General features: G+C 48.1%; 1 protein-coding gene across 1 annotated transcript; it reads right to left on the reverse strand.

Annotated features, from left to right (window-relative positions):
* Positions 1-10,003: 10,003 nt before the first annotated feature.
* On the reverse strand, positions 10,004-10,364 carry LOC123156760 (uncharacterized). Its single transcript, XM_044574938.1, has one exon. The coding sequence runs from the start codon at positions 10,328-10,330 to the stop codon at positions 10,004-10,006; it is 327 nt and encodes a 108-aa protein (XP_044430873.1). The 5' UTR covers positions 10,331-10,364.
* Between the last annotated feature and the right edge of the window lie 9,389 nt (positions 10,365-19,753).

The following is a 19,753-nucleotide window of genomic DNA, read 5'->3' on the forward strand; positions in this document are numbered from 1 at the left end:
AGCATGTTACTTGCCCGAGATTCGATCATCGGTATACAATACCTAGTTCAATCTCGTTACTGGAAAGTCTCTTTCCTTGTTACATAATGCATCATTCCGTAACTAACTCATTAGCTACATTGCTTGCAAGGCTTATAGTGATGCGCATTACCGAGAGGGCCCAGAGATACCTCTCCGACAATTGGAGTGACAAAATCTAATCTTGAAATACGCCAACCCAACATGTACCTTTGGAGACACCTGTAGCACTCCTTTATAATCACCCAGTTACGTTGTGACGTTTGGTAGCACCCAAAGTGTTCCTCCGGTAAACGGGAGTTGCATAATCTCATAGTTACAGGAACATGTATAAGTCATGAAGAAAGCAATAGCAATATACTAAACGATCAAGTGCTAGGCTAACGGAATGGGTCATGTCAATCACATCATTCTCCTAATGATGTGATCCCATTAATCAAATGACAACACATGTCTATGGTTAGGAAACATAACCATCTTTGATTAATGAGCTAGTCAAGTAGAGGCATACTAGTGACTATATGTTTGTCTATGTATTCACACATGTATTATGTTTCCGGTTAATTCAATTCTAGCATGAATAATAAACATTTATCATGATATGAGGAAATAAATAATAACTTTATTATTGCCTCTAGGGCATATTTCCTTCAGTCTCCCACTTGCACTAGAGTCAATAATCTAGTTCACATCATCATGTGATTTAACACCAATATTCACATCTGTATGTGATTAATACCCATAGTTCACATCGTCATGTGATCAACACCCAAAAGGTTTACTAGAGTCAATAATCTAGTTCACATCGCTATGTGATTAACACCCAAAGAGTACTAAGGTATGATCATGTTTTGCTCGTGAGAGAAGTTTAGTCAACGGGTATGTCATATTACAGAGTCGTATGTATTTTGCAAATATTCTATGTCTACAATGCTTTGCACGGAGCTACTCTAGCTAATTGCTCCCACTTTCAATATGTATCCAGATTGAGACTTAGAGTCATCTGGATCGGTGCAAAAGCTTGCATCGATGTAACTCTTTACGACGAACTCTTTTATCACCTCCATAATCGAGAAACATATCCTTATTCTACTAAGGATAATTTTGACCAATGTCCAGTGATCTACTCCTAGATCACTATTGTACTCCCTTGCCAAACCAGGGCAGAGTATACAATAGGTCTGGTCCATAGCATGGCATACTTTTATAGAACCTATGACTGATGCATAGGGAATGACTTTCATTCTCTTTCTATTTTCTGCCGTGGTCGGGTCTTGAGTCTTACTCAATTTCACACCTTTGCAACACAGACAAGAACTCTTTCTTTGACTATTCCATTTTGAACTATTTCAAAATCTTGACAAGGTATGTACTTATTGAAAAACTTATCAAGCGTCTTGATCTATCTCAATAGATCTTGATGCTCAATATGTAAGCAGCTTCACCGAGGTCTTTCATTGAAAAACTTTTTATTCAAGTATCCTTTTATGCTATCCAGAAATTCTATATCATTTCCAATCAACAATATGTCTTGCACATATAATATCAGAAAATGCTACAGAGCTCCCACTCACTTTCTTGTAAATACAGGCCTTTCCAAAAGTCTGTATAAAACTATATGCTTTGATCAACTCATCAAAGCGTATATTCCAACTCCGAGATGCTTGCACCAGTCCATTGATGGATCGTTGGAGCTTGCACATTTTGTTAGTACCTTTAGGATTAACAAAACATTTTGGTTGCATCATATACAACTCTTCTTTAATAAATCCATTAAAGAATGTATTTTTGACATCCATTTGCCAGATTTCATAACATGTGACAATTGCTAACATGATTCGGACAGACTTAAGTATCGCTACAGTTGAGAAAATCTCATTGTAGTCAACACCTTGAACTTGTCGAAAACCTTTTTGTGACAAGTCGAGCTTTGTAGATAGTAACACTACTATAAGTGTCCGTCTTCCTCTTGAAGATCCATTTATTTAACATGGCTTGCTGATCATCGAGCAAGTCAATGAAAGTCCATACTTTGTTCTCGTACATGGATCATATCTCAGATTTTATGGCCTCAAGCCATTTCGTGGAATCTGGGCTCATCATCGCTTCCTCATAGTTCATAGGTTCATCATGGTCTAGTAACATGACTTCCAGAACATGATTACCGTACCACTCTGGTGCGGATCTTACTCCGGAAGACCTACGAGGTTTGGTAGCAACTTGATCTGAAGTTTCATGATCATCATCATTAACTTCCTCACTATTTGGTGTAGGAATCATTCGAACTGATTTCTGTGATGAACTACTTTCCAGTAAGGGAGAAGGTACAATTAGCTCATCAAGTTCTACTTTCCTCCCACTCACTTCTTTCGAGAGAAACTTCTTCTCTAGAAAGGATCCATCTTAGCAACGAATAACTCGCCTTTGGATCTGTGATAGAAGGTGTACCCAATAGTTACCTTTGGGTATTCTATGAAGACGCACTTCTCCGATTTGGGTTCGAACTTATCAGGTGGAAAACCTTTTTCATATAAGCATCATAACTCCAAGCTTTAAGAAACGACAACTTAGGTTTACTGCTAAACCATAGTTCATACGGTGTCGTCTCAACAGATTTAGATGTTGCCCTATTAAACGTGAATGCAGCTGTCTCTAATGCATAAACCCAAAACGATAGTGGTAAACCGATAAGAGACATCATAGATCGCACCATATCTAGTAAAGTACAATTACGACGTTCGGACACACCATTACATTGTGGTGTTCCAGATGGCGTGAGTTGCGAAACTATTTCACATTGTTTCAAATGAAGACCAAACTCATAACTCAAATATTCGTCTGCACGATCAGATCGTAGAAACTTTATTTTTCTTGTTACAATGATTTTTTCACTTCACTTTGAAATTCTCTGAACTTTTCAATTATTTCAGACTTATGTTTCATCAAGTAGATATACCCATATCTGCTCAAATCATCTGTGAAGGTTAGAAAATAACGATACTTGCCACGAGCCTTAACACTCATCGGATCGCATACATCGGTATGTATTATTTCCAATAGTCAGTAGCTCGTTCCATTGTTCCGGAGAACGGAGTTTTAGTCATTTTGCCCAAAAGGCATGGTTCGCAAGCATCAAATGATTCATAACCAAGTGATTCCGAAAATCCATCTTTATGGAGTTTCTTCATGCGCTTTACACCGATATGACCCAAACGGCAGTGCCACAAATAAGTTGCAGTATCATTATTAACTTTGCATCTTTTGGCATCAATATTATGAATATGTGTATCACTACGATCGAGATCCAACAAACTATTTTCATTGGGTGTATGACCATTTGAAGGTTTTATTCATGTAAACAGAACAACAATTATTCTCTGATATTAAATGAATAACCGTATTGCAATAAACATGATCAAATCATATTCACGCTCAACGCAAACGCCAAATAACATTTATTTAGGTTTAACACTAATCTCGAAAGTATAGGGAGTGTGCGATGATGATCATATGAATCTTGGAACTACTTCCAACACTCATCGTCACTTCACCCTCAACTAGTCTCTGTTTATTCTGTAACTCCTGTTTCGAGTCACTAATTTTTAGCAACCGAACAAGTATCAAATACTCAGGGGCTACTATAAACACTAGTAAGGTACACATCAATAATCTGTATATCAAATATACCCTTGTTCACTCTGCCATCCTTCTTATCCACCAAATATTCAGGGTATTTCCGTTTCCAGTGACCATTTCCTTTGCAGTGTAAGCACTCAGTTTCAGGCTTTGGTTCAGCTTTGGGCTTCTTCATGGGAGTGACAACTTGATTGTCATTCTACTTGAAGTTCCCTTTCTTTCCCTTTGCCCTTTACTTGAAACTAGTGATCTTGTCAACCATCAACACTTGATGCTCTTTCTTGATTTCTACCTTCGTCGATTTCAACATCACGAAGAGCTCGGGAATCGTTTTTGTCATCCCTTGCATACTATAGTTCATCACAAAGTTCTACTAACTTGGTGATGGTGACTAGAGAACTCTGTCAATCACTATCTTATCTGGAAGATTAACTCCCACTTGATTCAAGCGATTGTAGTACCCAGACAATCTGAGCACATGCTCACTAGTTGAGCGATTCTCCTCCATCTTTTAGCCATAGAACTTGTTGGAGACTTCATATCTCTCAACTCGGGTATTTGCTTGAAATATTAACTTCAACTCCTGGAACATCTCATATGGTCCATGACGTTCAAAACGTCTTTGAAGTCCCGATTCTAAGCCGTTAAGCATGGTGCACTAAACTATCAAGTAGTCATCATATTGAGCTAGCCAAACGTTCATAACGTCTGCATCTGCTCCTGCAATAGCTCTGTCACCTAGCGGTGCATTAAGGAAATAATTCTTCTGTGCAGCAATGAGGATAAACCTCAGATCACGGATCCAATCCGCATCATTGCTACTAACATCTTTCAATACAATTTTTCTCTAGGAACATATCAAAAACATAGGGAAGCAACAACGCAAGCTATTGATCTACAACATAATTTGCAAAATACTACCAGGACTAAGTTCATGATAAATTTAAAGTTCAATTAATCATATTACTTAAGAACTCCCACTTAGAAAGACATCCCTCTAATCCTCTAAGTGATTACGTGATCCATATCAACTACACCATGTCCGGTCATCATGTGAGATGGAGTAGTTTCAACGGTGAACATCAATATGTTGATCATATCTACTATATGATTCACGCTTGACCTTTCGGTCTCCGTGTTCCGAGGCCATATCTGTTATATGCTAGGCTCGTCAAGTTTAACCTGAGTATTCCGCGTGTGCAACTGTTTTGCACCCGTTGTATTTGAACGTGGAGCCTATCACACCCGATCATCACGTGGTGTCTCAGCACGAAGAACTTTCGCAATGGTGCATACTCAGGTAGAACACTTCTTGATAATTTAGTGAGACATCATTTTAAAATGCTACCGTCAATCAAAGCAAGATAAGATGCATAAAGGATAAACATCACATGCAATCAATATAAGTGATATGATATGGCCATCATCATCTTGTGCTTGTGATCTCCATCTTCGAAGCACCGTCGTGATCACCATCGTCACCGGCGCGACACCTTGATCTCCATCGTAGCATCGTTGTCATTACGCCATCTTATTGCTTCTACGACTATCGCTACCGCTTAGTGATAAAGTAAAGCAATTACACGGCGTTTGCATTGCATACAATAAAGCGACAACCATATGGCTCCTGCCAGTTGCCGATAACTTCGGTTACAAAACATGATCATCTCATACAATAAAATATAGCATCACATGTTGACCATATCATATCACAACATGCCCTGCGAAAACAAGTTAGACATCCTCTACTTTGTTGTTGCAAATTTTACGTGGCTGCTACGGGCTTAGCAAGAACCGTTCTTACCTACGCATCAAAACCACAACGATAGTTTGTCAAGTTGGTGCTGTTTTAACCTTCGCAAGGACCGGGCGTAGCCACACTCGGTTCAACTAAAGTGAGAGAGACAGACACCCGCCGGTCACCTTTAAGCAACGAGTGCTCGTAGCGGTGAAACCAGTCTCGCGTAAGAGTACGCGTAATGTCGGTCCGGGCCGCTTCATCTCACAATGCCGCCGAACCAAAGTATGACATGCTGGTAAGCAGTATGACCTATATCGCCCACAACTCACTTGTGTTCTACTCATGCATATAACATCTACGCATTAAACCAGGCTCGGATGCCACTGTTGGGGAACGTAGTAATTTCAAAAAAATTCCTACGCACACGCAAGATCATGGTGATGCATAGCAATGAGAGGGGAGAGTGTGTCCACGTACCCTCGTAGACCGAAAGCGAAAGCGTTATGACAACGCGATTGATGTAGTCGTACGTCTTCACGATCCGACCGATCCAAGTACCGAACGTACGGCACCTCCGAGTTCAGCACACGTTCAGCTCAATGACGATCCCCGGACTCCGATCCAGCAAAGTGTCAGGGATGAGTTCCGTCAGCACGACGGCGTGGTGACGATGATGATGTTCTACCGGCGCAGGGCTTCGCCTAAGCTTCATGACGATATGACCGAGGTGGAATATGGTGGAGGGGGCACCGCACACGGCTAAGGAACGATCACGTAGATCAACTTGTGTGTTCTAGGGTGCCCCCCTGGACCCGTATATAAAGGAGGGAGGGGGAGGAGCGACCGGCCCCCAAGGGGTGCGCCTGGAGGAGTCCTACTCCCACCGGGAGTAGGACTCCCGCTCTTGCCTTGGTGGAGAAGGAAAGGGGGGAGGGGAAAGAGGAAAGCCCCCCCCTCCTTGTCCTATTCGGACTAGGGGGAGAGGGGGCGCGCGGCCTGCCCTGGCCGGCCCTCCTCTTCTCCCTCATGGCCCATCTAGGCCCAATAACCCCCGGGGGGTTCCGGTAACCCCCCGGTACTCCGAAAAATAGCCGAATCACTCGGAACCTTTCCGAACTCTGAATATAGTCGTCCAATATGTCGATCTTTACATCTCGACCATTTCGAGACTCCTCGTCATGTCCCCGATCTCATCCGGGACTCCGAACTCCTTCGGTACATCAAAACTCATAAACTCATAATATAACTGTCATCGAAACCTTAAGCGTGCGGACCCTACGGGTTCGAGAACAATGTAGAGATGACCTAGAACTATTCTCAGTCAATAAACAATAGCGGAACATGGATGCTCATATTGGCTCCCACATATTCTACGAAGATTTTTATCGGTCAAACCGCATAACAACATACATTGTTCCCTTTGTCATCGGCATGTTACTTTCCCGAGATTCGGTCGTCGGTATCCAATACCTAGTTCAATCTCGTTACCGGCAAGTCTCTTTACTCGTTACATAATGCATCATTCCGTAACTAACTCATTAGCTACATTGCTTGCAAGCCTTATAGTGATGTGCATTATCGAGAGGGCCCAGAGATACCTCTCCGACAATTGGACTGACAAAACCTAATCTTGAAATACGCCAACCCAACATGTACCTTTGGAGACACCTGTAGCACTCCTTTATAATCACCCAGTTACGTTGTGACGTTTGGTAGCACCTAAAGTGTTCCTCCGGTAAACGGGAGTTGCATAATCTCATAGTTACAGGAACATGTATAAGTCATGAAGAAAGCAATAGCAATATACTAAACGATCAAGTGCTAGGCTAACGGAATGGGTCATGTCAATCACATCATTCTCCTAATGATGTGATCCCATTAATCAAATGACAACACATGTCTATGGTTAGGAAACATAACCATCTTTGATTAATGGGCTAGTCAAGTAGAGGCATACTAGTGACTATATGTTTGTCTATGTATTCACACATGTATCATGTTTCCGGTTAATACAATTCTAGCATGAATAATAAACATTTATCATGATATGACGAAATAAATAATAACTTTATTATTGCCTCTAGGGTATATTTCCTTCACATTGGTTAAAGGAAATAAGAGAATAACCAGATCACACAAAATAATCAACATGCAACATGTAATAAATCAATCATATAGACAAGTTTATCAATAAATACTACAACAATGCATAGTAAGAACTTAGTTTAATTATACAAAAATTTGGACAACTTGTTAGGCTTTTATGTTGGATATTTGGCATATTCGCATATTTGGCATGTTGGATATATATCGATGGAGGGAGTACGATTTATTCTTCTTCAACTATTTTGATAGTGATTAGCTTGGACAACTTGCTATTGTGTGCCCAACTAATACAATGGTTGATATTAATGAGGTTGTCTACAAGCATGTTCATGGTTGTTCCAGAGCATTTCCCAATTGTGATACTATATGAAAGAGTACTAATTATGTTGGCAATGCTGATCTGTCATTTCGTCCATGGTTTCTGCATTCTATAGTCATTGATAATTTTCCACCGAATGAAATTAGTTTGAATATTGGTTTACCTGTTATACTTCTGACAAATTTGGATCAATAACTAGGCTTGGCGAGAGGGTATTCGGTGGGGCTAGGGTCTCATGTGGTTAGTCAGGCTGTGACCGACACCTTCGCCAAGCTTCCGTTTGAAGGTTGCCGAGATACATGATGCGTATATGATGATAAGTGGTGGAAGCGTGATATTATTACTGAGGCTAATATCGGTAGATGCAGTTGTATTATCTGAATCTTTCTAAATGCACCGAGTACTAAATGGCTATTCACGTAGTGCTGCTGCCAATTTCCTGTCCATTTGTGTTATAGTATGACGATCAACAAAAGTCAGTGGCAAAGACTTATGAAAATCTGGGTCTATGCCAATTTTCTCTTTCGAACAATTATATGTAGCGGTTTCATGATCACTGAGGTTTAGACCAATGTAACAAAGGACATCATATACTGAAAAAGGCTTTCACCCCGCTTTATATATAAAACAAAGAACCATCACAATCCAAGTAAAATGCACCCACGACAACATACGCACACACCCAAAACGGGATACATAGGCGCTGAGCGCAACAACACCATCCCAAATAGGGCTAGACGCTCGAGAGAGCTTTTTGGCTCGGCCCGAAACTCGCTTCAGCTCGGCCCGATTTGGAAATAGACCGAGCCGAGCTGCAAATTTCGGCCAGTTCGCCGAGCGAGCCGAGCCTCTTTTCGCTCTGTCCAGCTCGGTGGCTCCTTTCATAGCCTAGTTAGTTATTTTTAGGAATTTGCAGCCCAGTGTAATGACAGCAGCCAATGCGAGTAGCCCAAGCCCACTACGTAGCATTGCCTCGACTACCCGAAGCCGGCCTCCTCGGTCCCATGCCGCTAGGGTTTCTGCCGTGGCGGCTGGAGCCGTCCTTCTCGTTGTCGTGCCCGTTGCCGGTGTTGTCCTCGCCGCGCTCGATACGGACGTCCGGACTGACGACGAACATGCCCTTTCGTGGCCGCGTTGGACGCCGCCGTTCCTCGCTGACATGGTGCCTAGCCAAGCTTCTGCTGCCGTCCCCAGCGCCTGCCGCCGTTCGTCGCTCACTTGGAGGCACAGGCAGGTATGACCTACCTGGCTCACTCCCGACCTTGCCCCCCTCTTCTGGCAATGACTCGGGCACCCAACTACATGCCGGCGTTGGCGGCGCGCACACAGACTGCACGCACTCACCCTCACGGACACATCGGCTGCTAGTAGGCATACTGTATGCATCCGCTGCTACTTACGGACGCCCGCAAGCACACATACTACACAGGCGTACAGCCGTACACACACATAGTAGTACGAACACGAGCTGATCGGGCTGGACCGAGCCGGAGGCAAAACAAGCTGAGCCTCCATAAACAGGCTCGTTCATCCAGCGAGCCGAGCCGAGCTTGGCTCATTTTAGGCGAGCCAAAGTCAGGCTCGGACTGAACTCGGCTCGGCTCAGTTCGTGTCCAGCCCTAACCCCAAACACTACAAGAGCAATCAGGGACTACACCGTGAACACGCCACCGTAAAGAGATGAAGTCGTATATGACGAACCGTGAGCTGCAAGGCGGCGCCTCCAAGAAGGTTACGACGCCAACGCGCCGCCACCGCCCGACCCGGGGGTCAGAGTTTCCCCGCCACCGAACGCCACTCGCTAATCCTTTGCAGTACCATCGTTGGATACGCGCAGCCCACACGGAGGATGTCGACGGTAGATGATTCCACCCACCACCAACCCAAGTGTAAACTTGGTTCACAGTTGATCACACGGTGGATGTCGACCGCAGATGATTCCCGACCGCAGATGATCACACGGTACATGTATCGGCTGCCTTGCATTGAGAGCCGATGGGACATTAAAATTGATTGCTTGATTTCCTACATGTAATGTAATAGATACATGATGCTACTGCCAGTCTGCCACTACCTCGCTACACGATTTCTCCGGCTGTAAACTGCTTTTACAGAGGTAATTCGATCTCGCTTAGAGAAGAAAACAAAATTAAGAGAGACAAATGGTACACAAGGACCGCTATTCAGGCGATGGCGACGGCTCGGGAGGCCGGCACCGGCGATGAAGGCAGACGGGAGTTGAAGTTTCTGTGCCGGAAGGCGGAGTCCTCCGCTTCGGCGCCGCCGTCGCTGCCGCCGTCGTCGTAGTTGAGCGCGTAGCTGAGCGGGTCGTATCTGAACTCCCCCGCGGCCGCCACGCGCCCCCTCCACCTGGCCCTGCCCCCGCTTTTTGGCTCCTCCCCGCCGCTACCCGGCGACGAAGGCGAGCCGAAGCAGCCGCACACGGTGGTCCTCAGCTTATGGCGCAGCGACGGCGGCGAGTGTGGCGACGACGACTCCACCTCGTCCATGGTAGTGTGGTTGAGCTGATTGATAGGAGCCAGAGACGTGGAAAGAAGAGATGTCTTGAGTGAGAGTAGTGAGGAAGTGAGGAGGTGGGGATTGGCATTGGCTGGCTGGCCGGAGAAGGAAGGCGGGACTAAATAGGAAGAGTGGAAAAAGACGGATAGAGAAAGGGTGGGCGTAAACACCAAGAGACGCGGACGCGAGGAAGCAAGCAAGCAAAGCTCGGGAGGGAGGAGGGCGATGGCAACGGCCGGTCGTTCGTGCAAGTTGTCTCCGTGCCCAGAGACAGCTGACTCGCGATAGTAACAGTAACAGTGGTAGCTTAGCTGCTGACCGTGATAGTAACAGTAACAATGGCAGCTTAGCTGCTTCAGTGCACTGACAGGCTTTGGTCTTCTTTCCCTTTTCCTTTGTTTACCATGATTGGCTTTCAAGTGTCAAACAGCTGGTGCTTTTTTTCTCTTTTGGAATTGGAGATCAACATCTGATGCTCACGCGGATGTACGCTATGCCTCCATTTTACATACTACGTCCGCGTCATGCAGAAAAGAACATGATAAAAAGCACTGACACTTCTTCAAAACAAAAAAAGCAGTGACACGGCCGAATTGATGGATTTGAACGCCGACCGAATAGGATGCCAAACCTCCCGGCCGGGTGAAAGGTTTTGTGTCGTACGGCCCTCGACGTAGCCTGCGGAAGCAACCAACACAACACGCACAAGACATCCCGTGCGTGTTCCATGCGCCCAATGCACATAGTATATCGTACAGCAGTAGGAGTACAATGCTAGAGTAGGATAGGGCGAGCTTCAGCCTAGTGGCGAAGCTACAAAAGAAAAGTTGGGCTGGCCAGAGAGCACAAAATAAGCCATGACATTCGACAACGGTGGTGAGCGCCGTGGCAGCCGGCGGCTGACGTGCGCTGCCGGACCCTGAGCTCCTTCTGTGAGTGCCTCCCTTTATCGACGAACGAACGATCGGACGGATGCTTCAGTGAGGCTGTTGCAATCCTGCTCTGCATGTAGGTCAGCGTTGTGGACAAGGTTCTATAAAAAAATGCTCCAGCCATGGGCGGGCCAGGGCCCATTGAGCCTTGCTGAAGCTCCGCCGGTGCTTCAGCCTTCAGGCTTGAGCACGTGAATGTTTCAGCTTTGCGTGATGGCAACATCCAACCGGTCCGATCATAGGGTTCTCAACTGATTTGATCTGATCAGTCCGGCGATGCTGCTGTGCACATTTGATCAATCACTCGATACTTTTGCAAAGTCGAAGACTTGGAGAATATACCAAAAGCTCGGCCATTTTTGGACCCCTGCTAGAAGTTTCTAACCATGCAAGTTAGATCTCGTTACAGACTGAGAATAGTAGTTTGAACACTCCCATTACATATCCTGGGAGAGTCTGGGCTACACATTTTATCATAACCTCTTTGGCCTCCAACAAGAGCGTTCAAATGATGTGTGCAAGTCAGCTGGTTTTTGAAGAGCAGCTTGTACACGAAAAGACTGTTGCAGCTTGCAGCCCAGCCAAAAAGCAAGTAACATAGTGCAAAGCATCAGGGGCTGTCTCGTAGGCAGATAACTTATCACATAATTCAGAGAGTCGCTCAACATAATCTTCTAATATGAAACATTCCGCAAATGAGTACGTGATGTTGATAGCGGCCGAACCTGCTCTGAAGAAGCTGACATAATTCAGACCATGTGGCTTTTGGAGCACGAGGTTGCACAGATTCAAGCCAATAGGCAGCAAGTCCTTCATACTGAGAAGAAGCTAGTGAAATCCACCGCCTAGAAGGTGAGTTCCATTGTTGGAAATAGCTCTCACATGGATTTTGCCACAGACAAGAATTTTTACCATCAACACGAGGAAGTTCAACACGCAGAGGCGGAGCAATGGCAAATTGATCAGAACTCTATCTATGAAAGGGATCCAGATGGGGAGAATTTCTTTGTGGGTAACTTGGCTCACACGCACCTCTGACCGGAGGAGGAATATAAGCATATACCTTCCCTCGTTGATCCTTACTGAATCTAGTTTTGGTGGTGCCAGCCTCTGCTATTTTGACAAGTGTACATTGTACTTGTGTTGTAATATACTGTACGTAGTCTGATCCTAGGATTATGGATCTCCTCCGACCCGTTGGGCCTGCGTGCCTACTCTCCCGGGTCCTCTCTCCCTCTCTCTCGAGGATATATTGTAATCTCTATAACAGAATCATCAGATAAGGAAATATAATCTTCCAACTTGGTATCAGACACCAGGATTCCCCATGGCCGGCACCCAGCCTCTCCTCTCCGACGACTCCTCGCCGGACGCCACATCGCCCGGCTCTCTCTCCACCTCGACTGCGCCGGCCGCCAACACCTCGTTGGCCACTTCTGCTGCCTCGTCCCCGCCGTTCATCTTCGGTACGGCCCCTTCGTTCCTCTCCAACTCCTCCGCCGCCTCTGGTTCTCAATTCGCTCCCCTCTTCAACTCCGGCAACCCACCTTCCCACAACCCACCCGCTCCTACCACGCGCGGCTCCATCTTCCATGACCACATCACCAACCACATAAAGTTTCTCCTCAATCCCACTGATCACAACTACCACAAATGGAAGACCTTCTTCCTCATGGTGCTCTTTCGCTACGGCGTCACCTTCCTCATCGAGACCCCGCCACCACCCAACGCCCGGTCCCATTACCTTGAGCTGGATGCCCATGTTGTCTTGTGGATCTACGCCACCCTCTCCGACACCATGTGTGATCATGTCGTCGGCGCCACCACCACCTTCGCCCTCTGGCACAAGATCAAGGACTATTTCCTCACCAACTGCGCCGCCCGCTTTATGATCCTCAACCGCCAGCACCGCAATCTCAAGCAGGGGGACCTCTCTGTCTCGGAGTACGCGCGCCGCATCAAGCAGCTCAACGACACCCTTGCCGACATCGACCACGGTGTCAAAGAGGTGGATCTCACAACGCAGTTCCTGCACGGACTCGACAAGCGCCTCGAAACAATTCGGGTCGTTCTTGGCGATCAGACATTCCCCTTCGACACCGTCCTCTCCCGCGTCATCCTGGCAGAGGAGTCCCAGGCTCAGCGCGCGGCGGAGGAGAGCGCCTAGGCTTTCGCCATGCCGGGCGGTGGCTCGTTGAGCGGCCCTTTCGGCACCGGTGGACGCGCCCCCAATGACTATGCTGATCGGTCTTCCGGCACCAACTACGAGCGCCCCTACGGGGCCCCTCCTGCCTCCGATCGTGGGCGCGGCGATCGCTCTAGCGACAGTGGTGATCGTGGCCGCGGACGCGGCCATGGGCGTGGCCGTGGCCGTGGTGACAGCGGCGGGCGTGGCCAGCCTTCTCCAGCGCCGTTCTCTCTGTTCACCGGCTACTTCGCCCCCTATGGCCTGGCGCTCCCGGCACCGTGTTCCGGCTGGATCCCTCCCAACGCGGCTGGCGTGCTCGGCCCCCGCCCGGGTGCCCATGCTCAGGCGTACCATGCTTACACGCCCCCGACGCCACCCGCACCGTTATACTCTGTGCCCCAGCCCTCGTGGGATCATCTCGCCATGCTGAATGCCGCCTTCAGCAACAGTGGCTACCTCGCTCCCCCGGCGCCCGAGTGGTACCTCGACAGCGACGCTTCCTCCCACGTCACCGGCACTCAAGGTAACATTGCCAAGTCTAGTTCTTCCTTAAAGCATTTACCGTCTAGCATCCTTGTTGGTAATGGGCATCATATTCCAGTCACTGCTGCTGGTTCTACCACTCTACCTCCTCACGACTTTCGCCTTACCAATATTCTTGTTTCTCCCTCTGTTTGTCACTAGCTTAATTTCTGTTCGTAAATTCACTAAGGATAACTCTTGTTCTATCGAATTTTACCCGTGTGGTCTTCTTGTGAAGGATCTCCGCACTCGGAGAATTCTCATGATCTCCGTTAGCCATGGCGACCTCTATCCTTTTGTCGGCAATAAACCAGCTCGGGCGTCTGCACTCCTCGCCACCACTCCCTCGGACTTGTGGCATCGTCGCCTCGGCCACTCCGGCGCTCAAACCCTTGCTTCCATCTCCAAAGATTTTCTTAGTGAATGTAATAAGGCACCCCACTCTCCTTGTAGCGCATGCCAACTAGGCTGCCAGCCACGCCTCCCCTTTCCCTCCTCTCTTAGCAAGACTTAAGCTCCTTTTGATTTAATACACTGTGATTTGTGGACCTCTCCGGTTGTAAGTTTTTCTGGATTCCAATATTATCTTGTTGTGTTGGATGATTTTACACATTTTTCATGGACGTTTCCCCTAAGCAACAAATCTGACACCTCCACCGTCCTTCAACGCTTCTTCACTTTTGTTCACACACAATTTCACACGGTCATCAAAAGCATGCAATGTGATAACGGCGCCGAGTTCATAAACACATCTCTTCGCACCTTTTTCTCCACCAATGGCATCTCATATCGCTTCTCTTGCCCTCACACGTCCCCACAATACGGCAAGGCCGAACGCATGGTTCGTACGACCAATGATATAGTGCGCACCCTCCTCCTACAAGCCACTTTACCTCCTCCCTTTTGGGTTGAGGCGCTCCACACCGCCACCTACCTGCTCAACCGGCGGCCATCCCGTGCTATAGCTCCTCACACACCTCATTTTCTTCTTCATGGTGTACCCCCAACCTATGATCATCTTCGCGTTTTCGGTTGCCTATGCTTTCCGAACTTGTATGCCACCATGGATCACAAGCTTGCTCCGCGCTCTACCCGCTGCATTTTCCTAGGCTATGCCCTCGAACATAAAGGCTATCGCTGTTTCGACCTCACCTCCTGACGTGTCATAGTGTCTCGCCACGTTATTTTCGACGAAACAATTTTTCCATACACAACACACCCACCAGACCACATACTCCCCACGTCCATAGAGAATCCTCATGCACAAACTGCCCCTCCCCCCTTCCTGGATCCCCACGCGGATCCTCCCGCCGGATCCCCAGGTGGACCCCCATCAGCTGGCGCTGACCGGTCGCCCTCCCACTCCACGCCCCCCATGCCGCCTGCCTCTCCCGATTCGCCCGCATGATCTTGCTCGACTGCCGCGCCGGTCTCCCCTGCCTCGCCTGTCTCCCACCCCGACACGCCTGCCCCCCAATCCACCTCGGATCTGCCGCCCACCAGCCCTGCCGCACATGTTGCTGGTCCCACCGAATCCCCCTCCGCTTCCGCGCCCGCCAGTAACACCACGCCACCTCTCCCGAAGCATGCCGTTCCCGTAAAGCCACCCCAAAACTCACACAAGATGTCCACACGCGCAAAATCTGGTTATCTCATGCCATGCCATTTATTCCTCGCTGATGCATCCACCACACCCATCTCTCCAATCCCACCCACCTACAAATCAACACTCAAGGATCCCCATTGGCGCCAGGCGATGCTCGACGAGTTTAATGCTTTAATGAATAACTCTACTTGGTCTTTGGTGCCTAAGCCTGCAGGTGCAAACGTGGTTACGGGAAAGTGGATCTTTCGCCATAAATTCAACATTGATGGGTCCTTGGCTCGGTACAAAGCAAGGTGGGTTGTTCGTGGGTTCACTCAGCAAGAAGGTTTGGATTACTCGGAGACATTCAGTCATGTGGTCAAGCCGGCCACAATTCGGGTCGTGTTGAGCCTTGCCACCTCTCACTCTTGGCCCAGCCATCAGCTTGACGTCAAAAATGCCTTCCTACACGGTGAACTCAATGAGATAGTGTATGCTTCACAACCGGCTGGTTTTGTTGCCTTCTCAAAGCCGGACCATGTCTGCCTCCTTCGTAAGTCTCTCTACGGTCTCAAGCAAGCGCCCCGGACTTGGTTTCTTCGCTTTCAAGCCTTGTTGCTTTCCCTTGGGTTTCGTGCTTCCAAGAGCGACTCTTCACTTTTCATCTTGCATCATGGCAACTCTCTTGCATATTTGCTCGTTTATGTGGATGACATCATCCTTACCGCTAGCACACCCACCACATTACACTCTGTCATCACCGCACTCGAGAAGGAATTTTCTATGACCGACCTTGGTGCTCTTCACCATTTCTTAGGCATCAACATCACCACCAACGCCTCCGGTCTCTTTCTTTGTCAACAATAGTGCACACTAGAGCTTCTTGAGGGCGCCTCCATGCTCAACTGCAAGCCGGTTTCCACCCCGGTTGACACCACCGCCAAGTTATCCTCTCATGATGGGCAACTTCTTTCCAACCCCACCTATTACCGCAGTCTGACTGGTGCCCTCCAATACCTAACTCTTACATGACCCGACATTGCGTATGCGGTTCAACAAGCTTGCTTGTTCATGCATGCACCCCGTGATATCCACATGTAGCTTGTGAAGCGCATTCTCCGGTATCTCCGAGGCACCTCTCACTACGGCCTACAGATTTTTCGTTCGCCCTCTAAGGATCTCACGGCCTATACAGACGCGGATTGGGCAGGTTGCCCGGACACCCGCAAGTCGACGTCTGGTTTCTGTGTCTATCTTGGCACCAATCTTATCTCCTGGTCCTCAAAATGACAACCCACCATCTCATGTTCGAGTGTTGAAGCTGAATATCGTGGCGTTGCAAATTGTGTGGCCGAATCTTGCTGGTTGCGGCAGCTACTTTTCGAGCTCAAGGTGCCACCGACTCATGCTACTGTGGTGTACTGTGACAATATCAGTGCCTCATACCTTGCCAGCAACCCCGTTCAGCATCAGAGGACCAAACACATCGAGATAGACTTGCATTTTGTTCGGGATCGTGTGGCACCTGGCGAGGTGCGCGTGCTTCATGTTCCGTCAAGCTCCCAATATGCCGATGTGTTCACCAAGGGGCTTCCTTCATAGAGTTTTCATGAGTTTCGGTCCAGCCTAAACACCCTTCCTAATGGTGTTCCGGCTGAGGGGGGTATTGAAAAGTGTACATTGTAGTGTTGTAATATACTGTACGTAGTCTGATCCTAGAATTATGGATCTCCTCCGACCCGTTGGGCCTGCGTGCCTACTCTCTCGGGTCCTCTCTCCCTCTCTCTCGAGGATATATTGTAATCTCTGTAACAGAATCATCAGATAAGGAAATATAATCTTCCAACTTCTGCGTCCGCAGCGGAAGGCGAAACCGGAAGGGGTCGGCTCGCTCCCATGCTAGCTGAATCTCCTTGAGCTTCAGCATTAACATCAATGTGGATACTTTTTTCATAAATACGAAAATCTTGCGTATCATTGATTGATAGGTAGAAAGCAATACAAGGTCGGGTATTACACTAAGGGATGCACACGACAAGATGGTGTTAAGTGCAACACCCTAGCAGCAAGAAAAATGGGGCTGCTCAACCCAACAGACGAAAAATTAATCTATACCAACAATGTTGTGTAGCCCATGGGCTCCGGCACGAGCCCATAGTAGCCCATTGGCTCCGGTCTCGGTTAGTCAGCTGATGGAGGGGCGTAGCACATCAAAGACGCAACCATTTATGCTTCTAGAGCTCCGAGGTCGTGAGCAAGACCAAGGAGTTGAAGTCTTTGCGAGCACTCTCAGGGAGATCAACATCAACATCGATGTGGATCTGGCCAATGTCGACACTGAGATCGTCATGAACTCCTTCTAGCTTGGCGAAGAGGCCATCATTTAGATGAATTTTCGTCAAACATCTTGCGGACTTCCTTGATGGTCGTACTGCGCCGATCCTCAAGCTTGCAATCAATGTCATCATCGAAGCCACTCCGAAGCAGATCATGAATGCGCCTCCTTTCGTTGTCAACTCCTTGATTGCCTCTCGCCGCCGGCAAACCTTGTGGCGGGTGTAGTGGATGTGTCCCGGCAGTGCCAGGACACACCTCTGAATACCAGATTGTTAGCACTACTAGTTAAGCAATAGGATCATAGCCATGGTGGATTGAATTCAAGATAGGATTTGCATTTTAGAGGAATTCCGCCCAACCTCTTTGGCTCTCTCACGTATGTTCTAAGATTACAAGCCGACCGAATGACCTTTCTTCTCCGCCAAGTTCTCCTCTCTACAACCAGCTAGTACCCATTCGCGGCCTACAAGCCCGGCTGGTGGATGAATGGCCCCCTTGGGCTGGGCCACCAGCCCATTTCCTTCGTTTGAATCTGTTGAGTATATTGTGTACGTATATGTTTGTGTACAGGGCCCATCTACTGTTTCCTCTGAATAGTTGAGGTTATGGCCCACCTCTGTACTTATATATGTCCCTGGTGCACCAATCTATATATCGCGATTGCACAGCCCATATCTTGTCCTTCTACATGGTATCTATCGCACCATGATCCTAACCTTAAGCCGCCGCCGCCGCCGCGCCTCCACGCGCCGCCGCCGCCGCCGCTACTCCCCGCCGCCGCCATCAGTCGCCGTCGCCGCCACCGTCCTCCCGGTCGCCGCCGCCGCCGCTGGCTACCGCCGCCCCTCTCCACCATCCCACCTTCCGCCGATGCTGCCTCTTCCCGAGGCCGCCGCCGCCGAACGCCGCTAGCTTCCGCCTCTGCCCTCTCTCCCGAACCCCGTCCTACCATCAACGCCGCGCACACCACCTCCAAGCCGCACCGCGTCCCGCGACCCGAACCCTAACCCTAGCCGTGAGCTCCTCCTCCTCCACCGTCTCAAACCCGTTCGCCGGTCCCGATGTCACCCTCGTCCGCGACCTCAACATCCATGAGCGTGTCCCGGTGAAGCTTGATCAAAACACCGATTCCTACTCCGCTTGGAAGCGGTATTTTTCGCTTGTGTTCCATGAGTACACTACTAGGGAAAAGCCTAGCAGCAGCGCGGGTTCTAGGTATATCAGTAGCGCGGGACAGGGCGCTACTAATAAGGTGCTACAGCTAACCCGTAGCAGCAGCGCGTGCGCTCCCGTGCTACTGATATACAAGTGTAGCAGCGGCGTTCTTCTCGGGAGCTCGCTACTGCTAATAGCAATAGCGCGTTTCTACTGTCGCGCTGCTGTTACTGTGGCGCTCCTGCTAACTTTTCTCCACTCGCTACTGCTAATTTTAGTAGTTTTTGTTTTTTTTCCTGCATATTTGTTTTGTATTTGAACAGGCTTTATAGAAGAATCTTTAGCACATACAAATGTCATCATGATACACATACAAATGCCTGCGAGACCACATGTAATCATAGCATATACATACAAATAGTCTCATCATAATCATCATCCAACACAAAGTGGCATCTTGTCATCATCTCGAAAATAGCGATACATGCAAGTCTCGAATACTTGCAACTACAACGTCATCCATCTAAACAAAGGTATACGCGAGAATAGCTATCACTATGAGTGAGAGCGGAACTATGCGGTACATGAGGTGGCGGTTACGAGTCCTCTCTCGCGCTAGCGTGAACCTCAAGTAACTAGCTTCTCCTTCTTGTTTGCTTTTGAAGCCTTATGGCTGGCGCCCGAGAACCCATTC

Source organism: Triticum aestivum, chromosome 7B (genome assembly GCF_018294505.1).
Source record: "Triticum aestivum cultivar Chinese Spring chromosome 7B, IWGSC CS RefSeq v2.1, whole genome shotgun sequence".
Classification (NCBI taxonomy): domain Eukaryota; kingdom Viridiplantae; phylum Streptophyta; class Magnoliopsida; order Poales; family Poaceae; genus Triticum; species Triticum aestivum.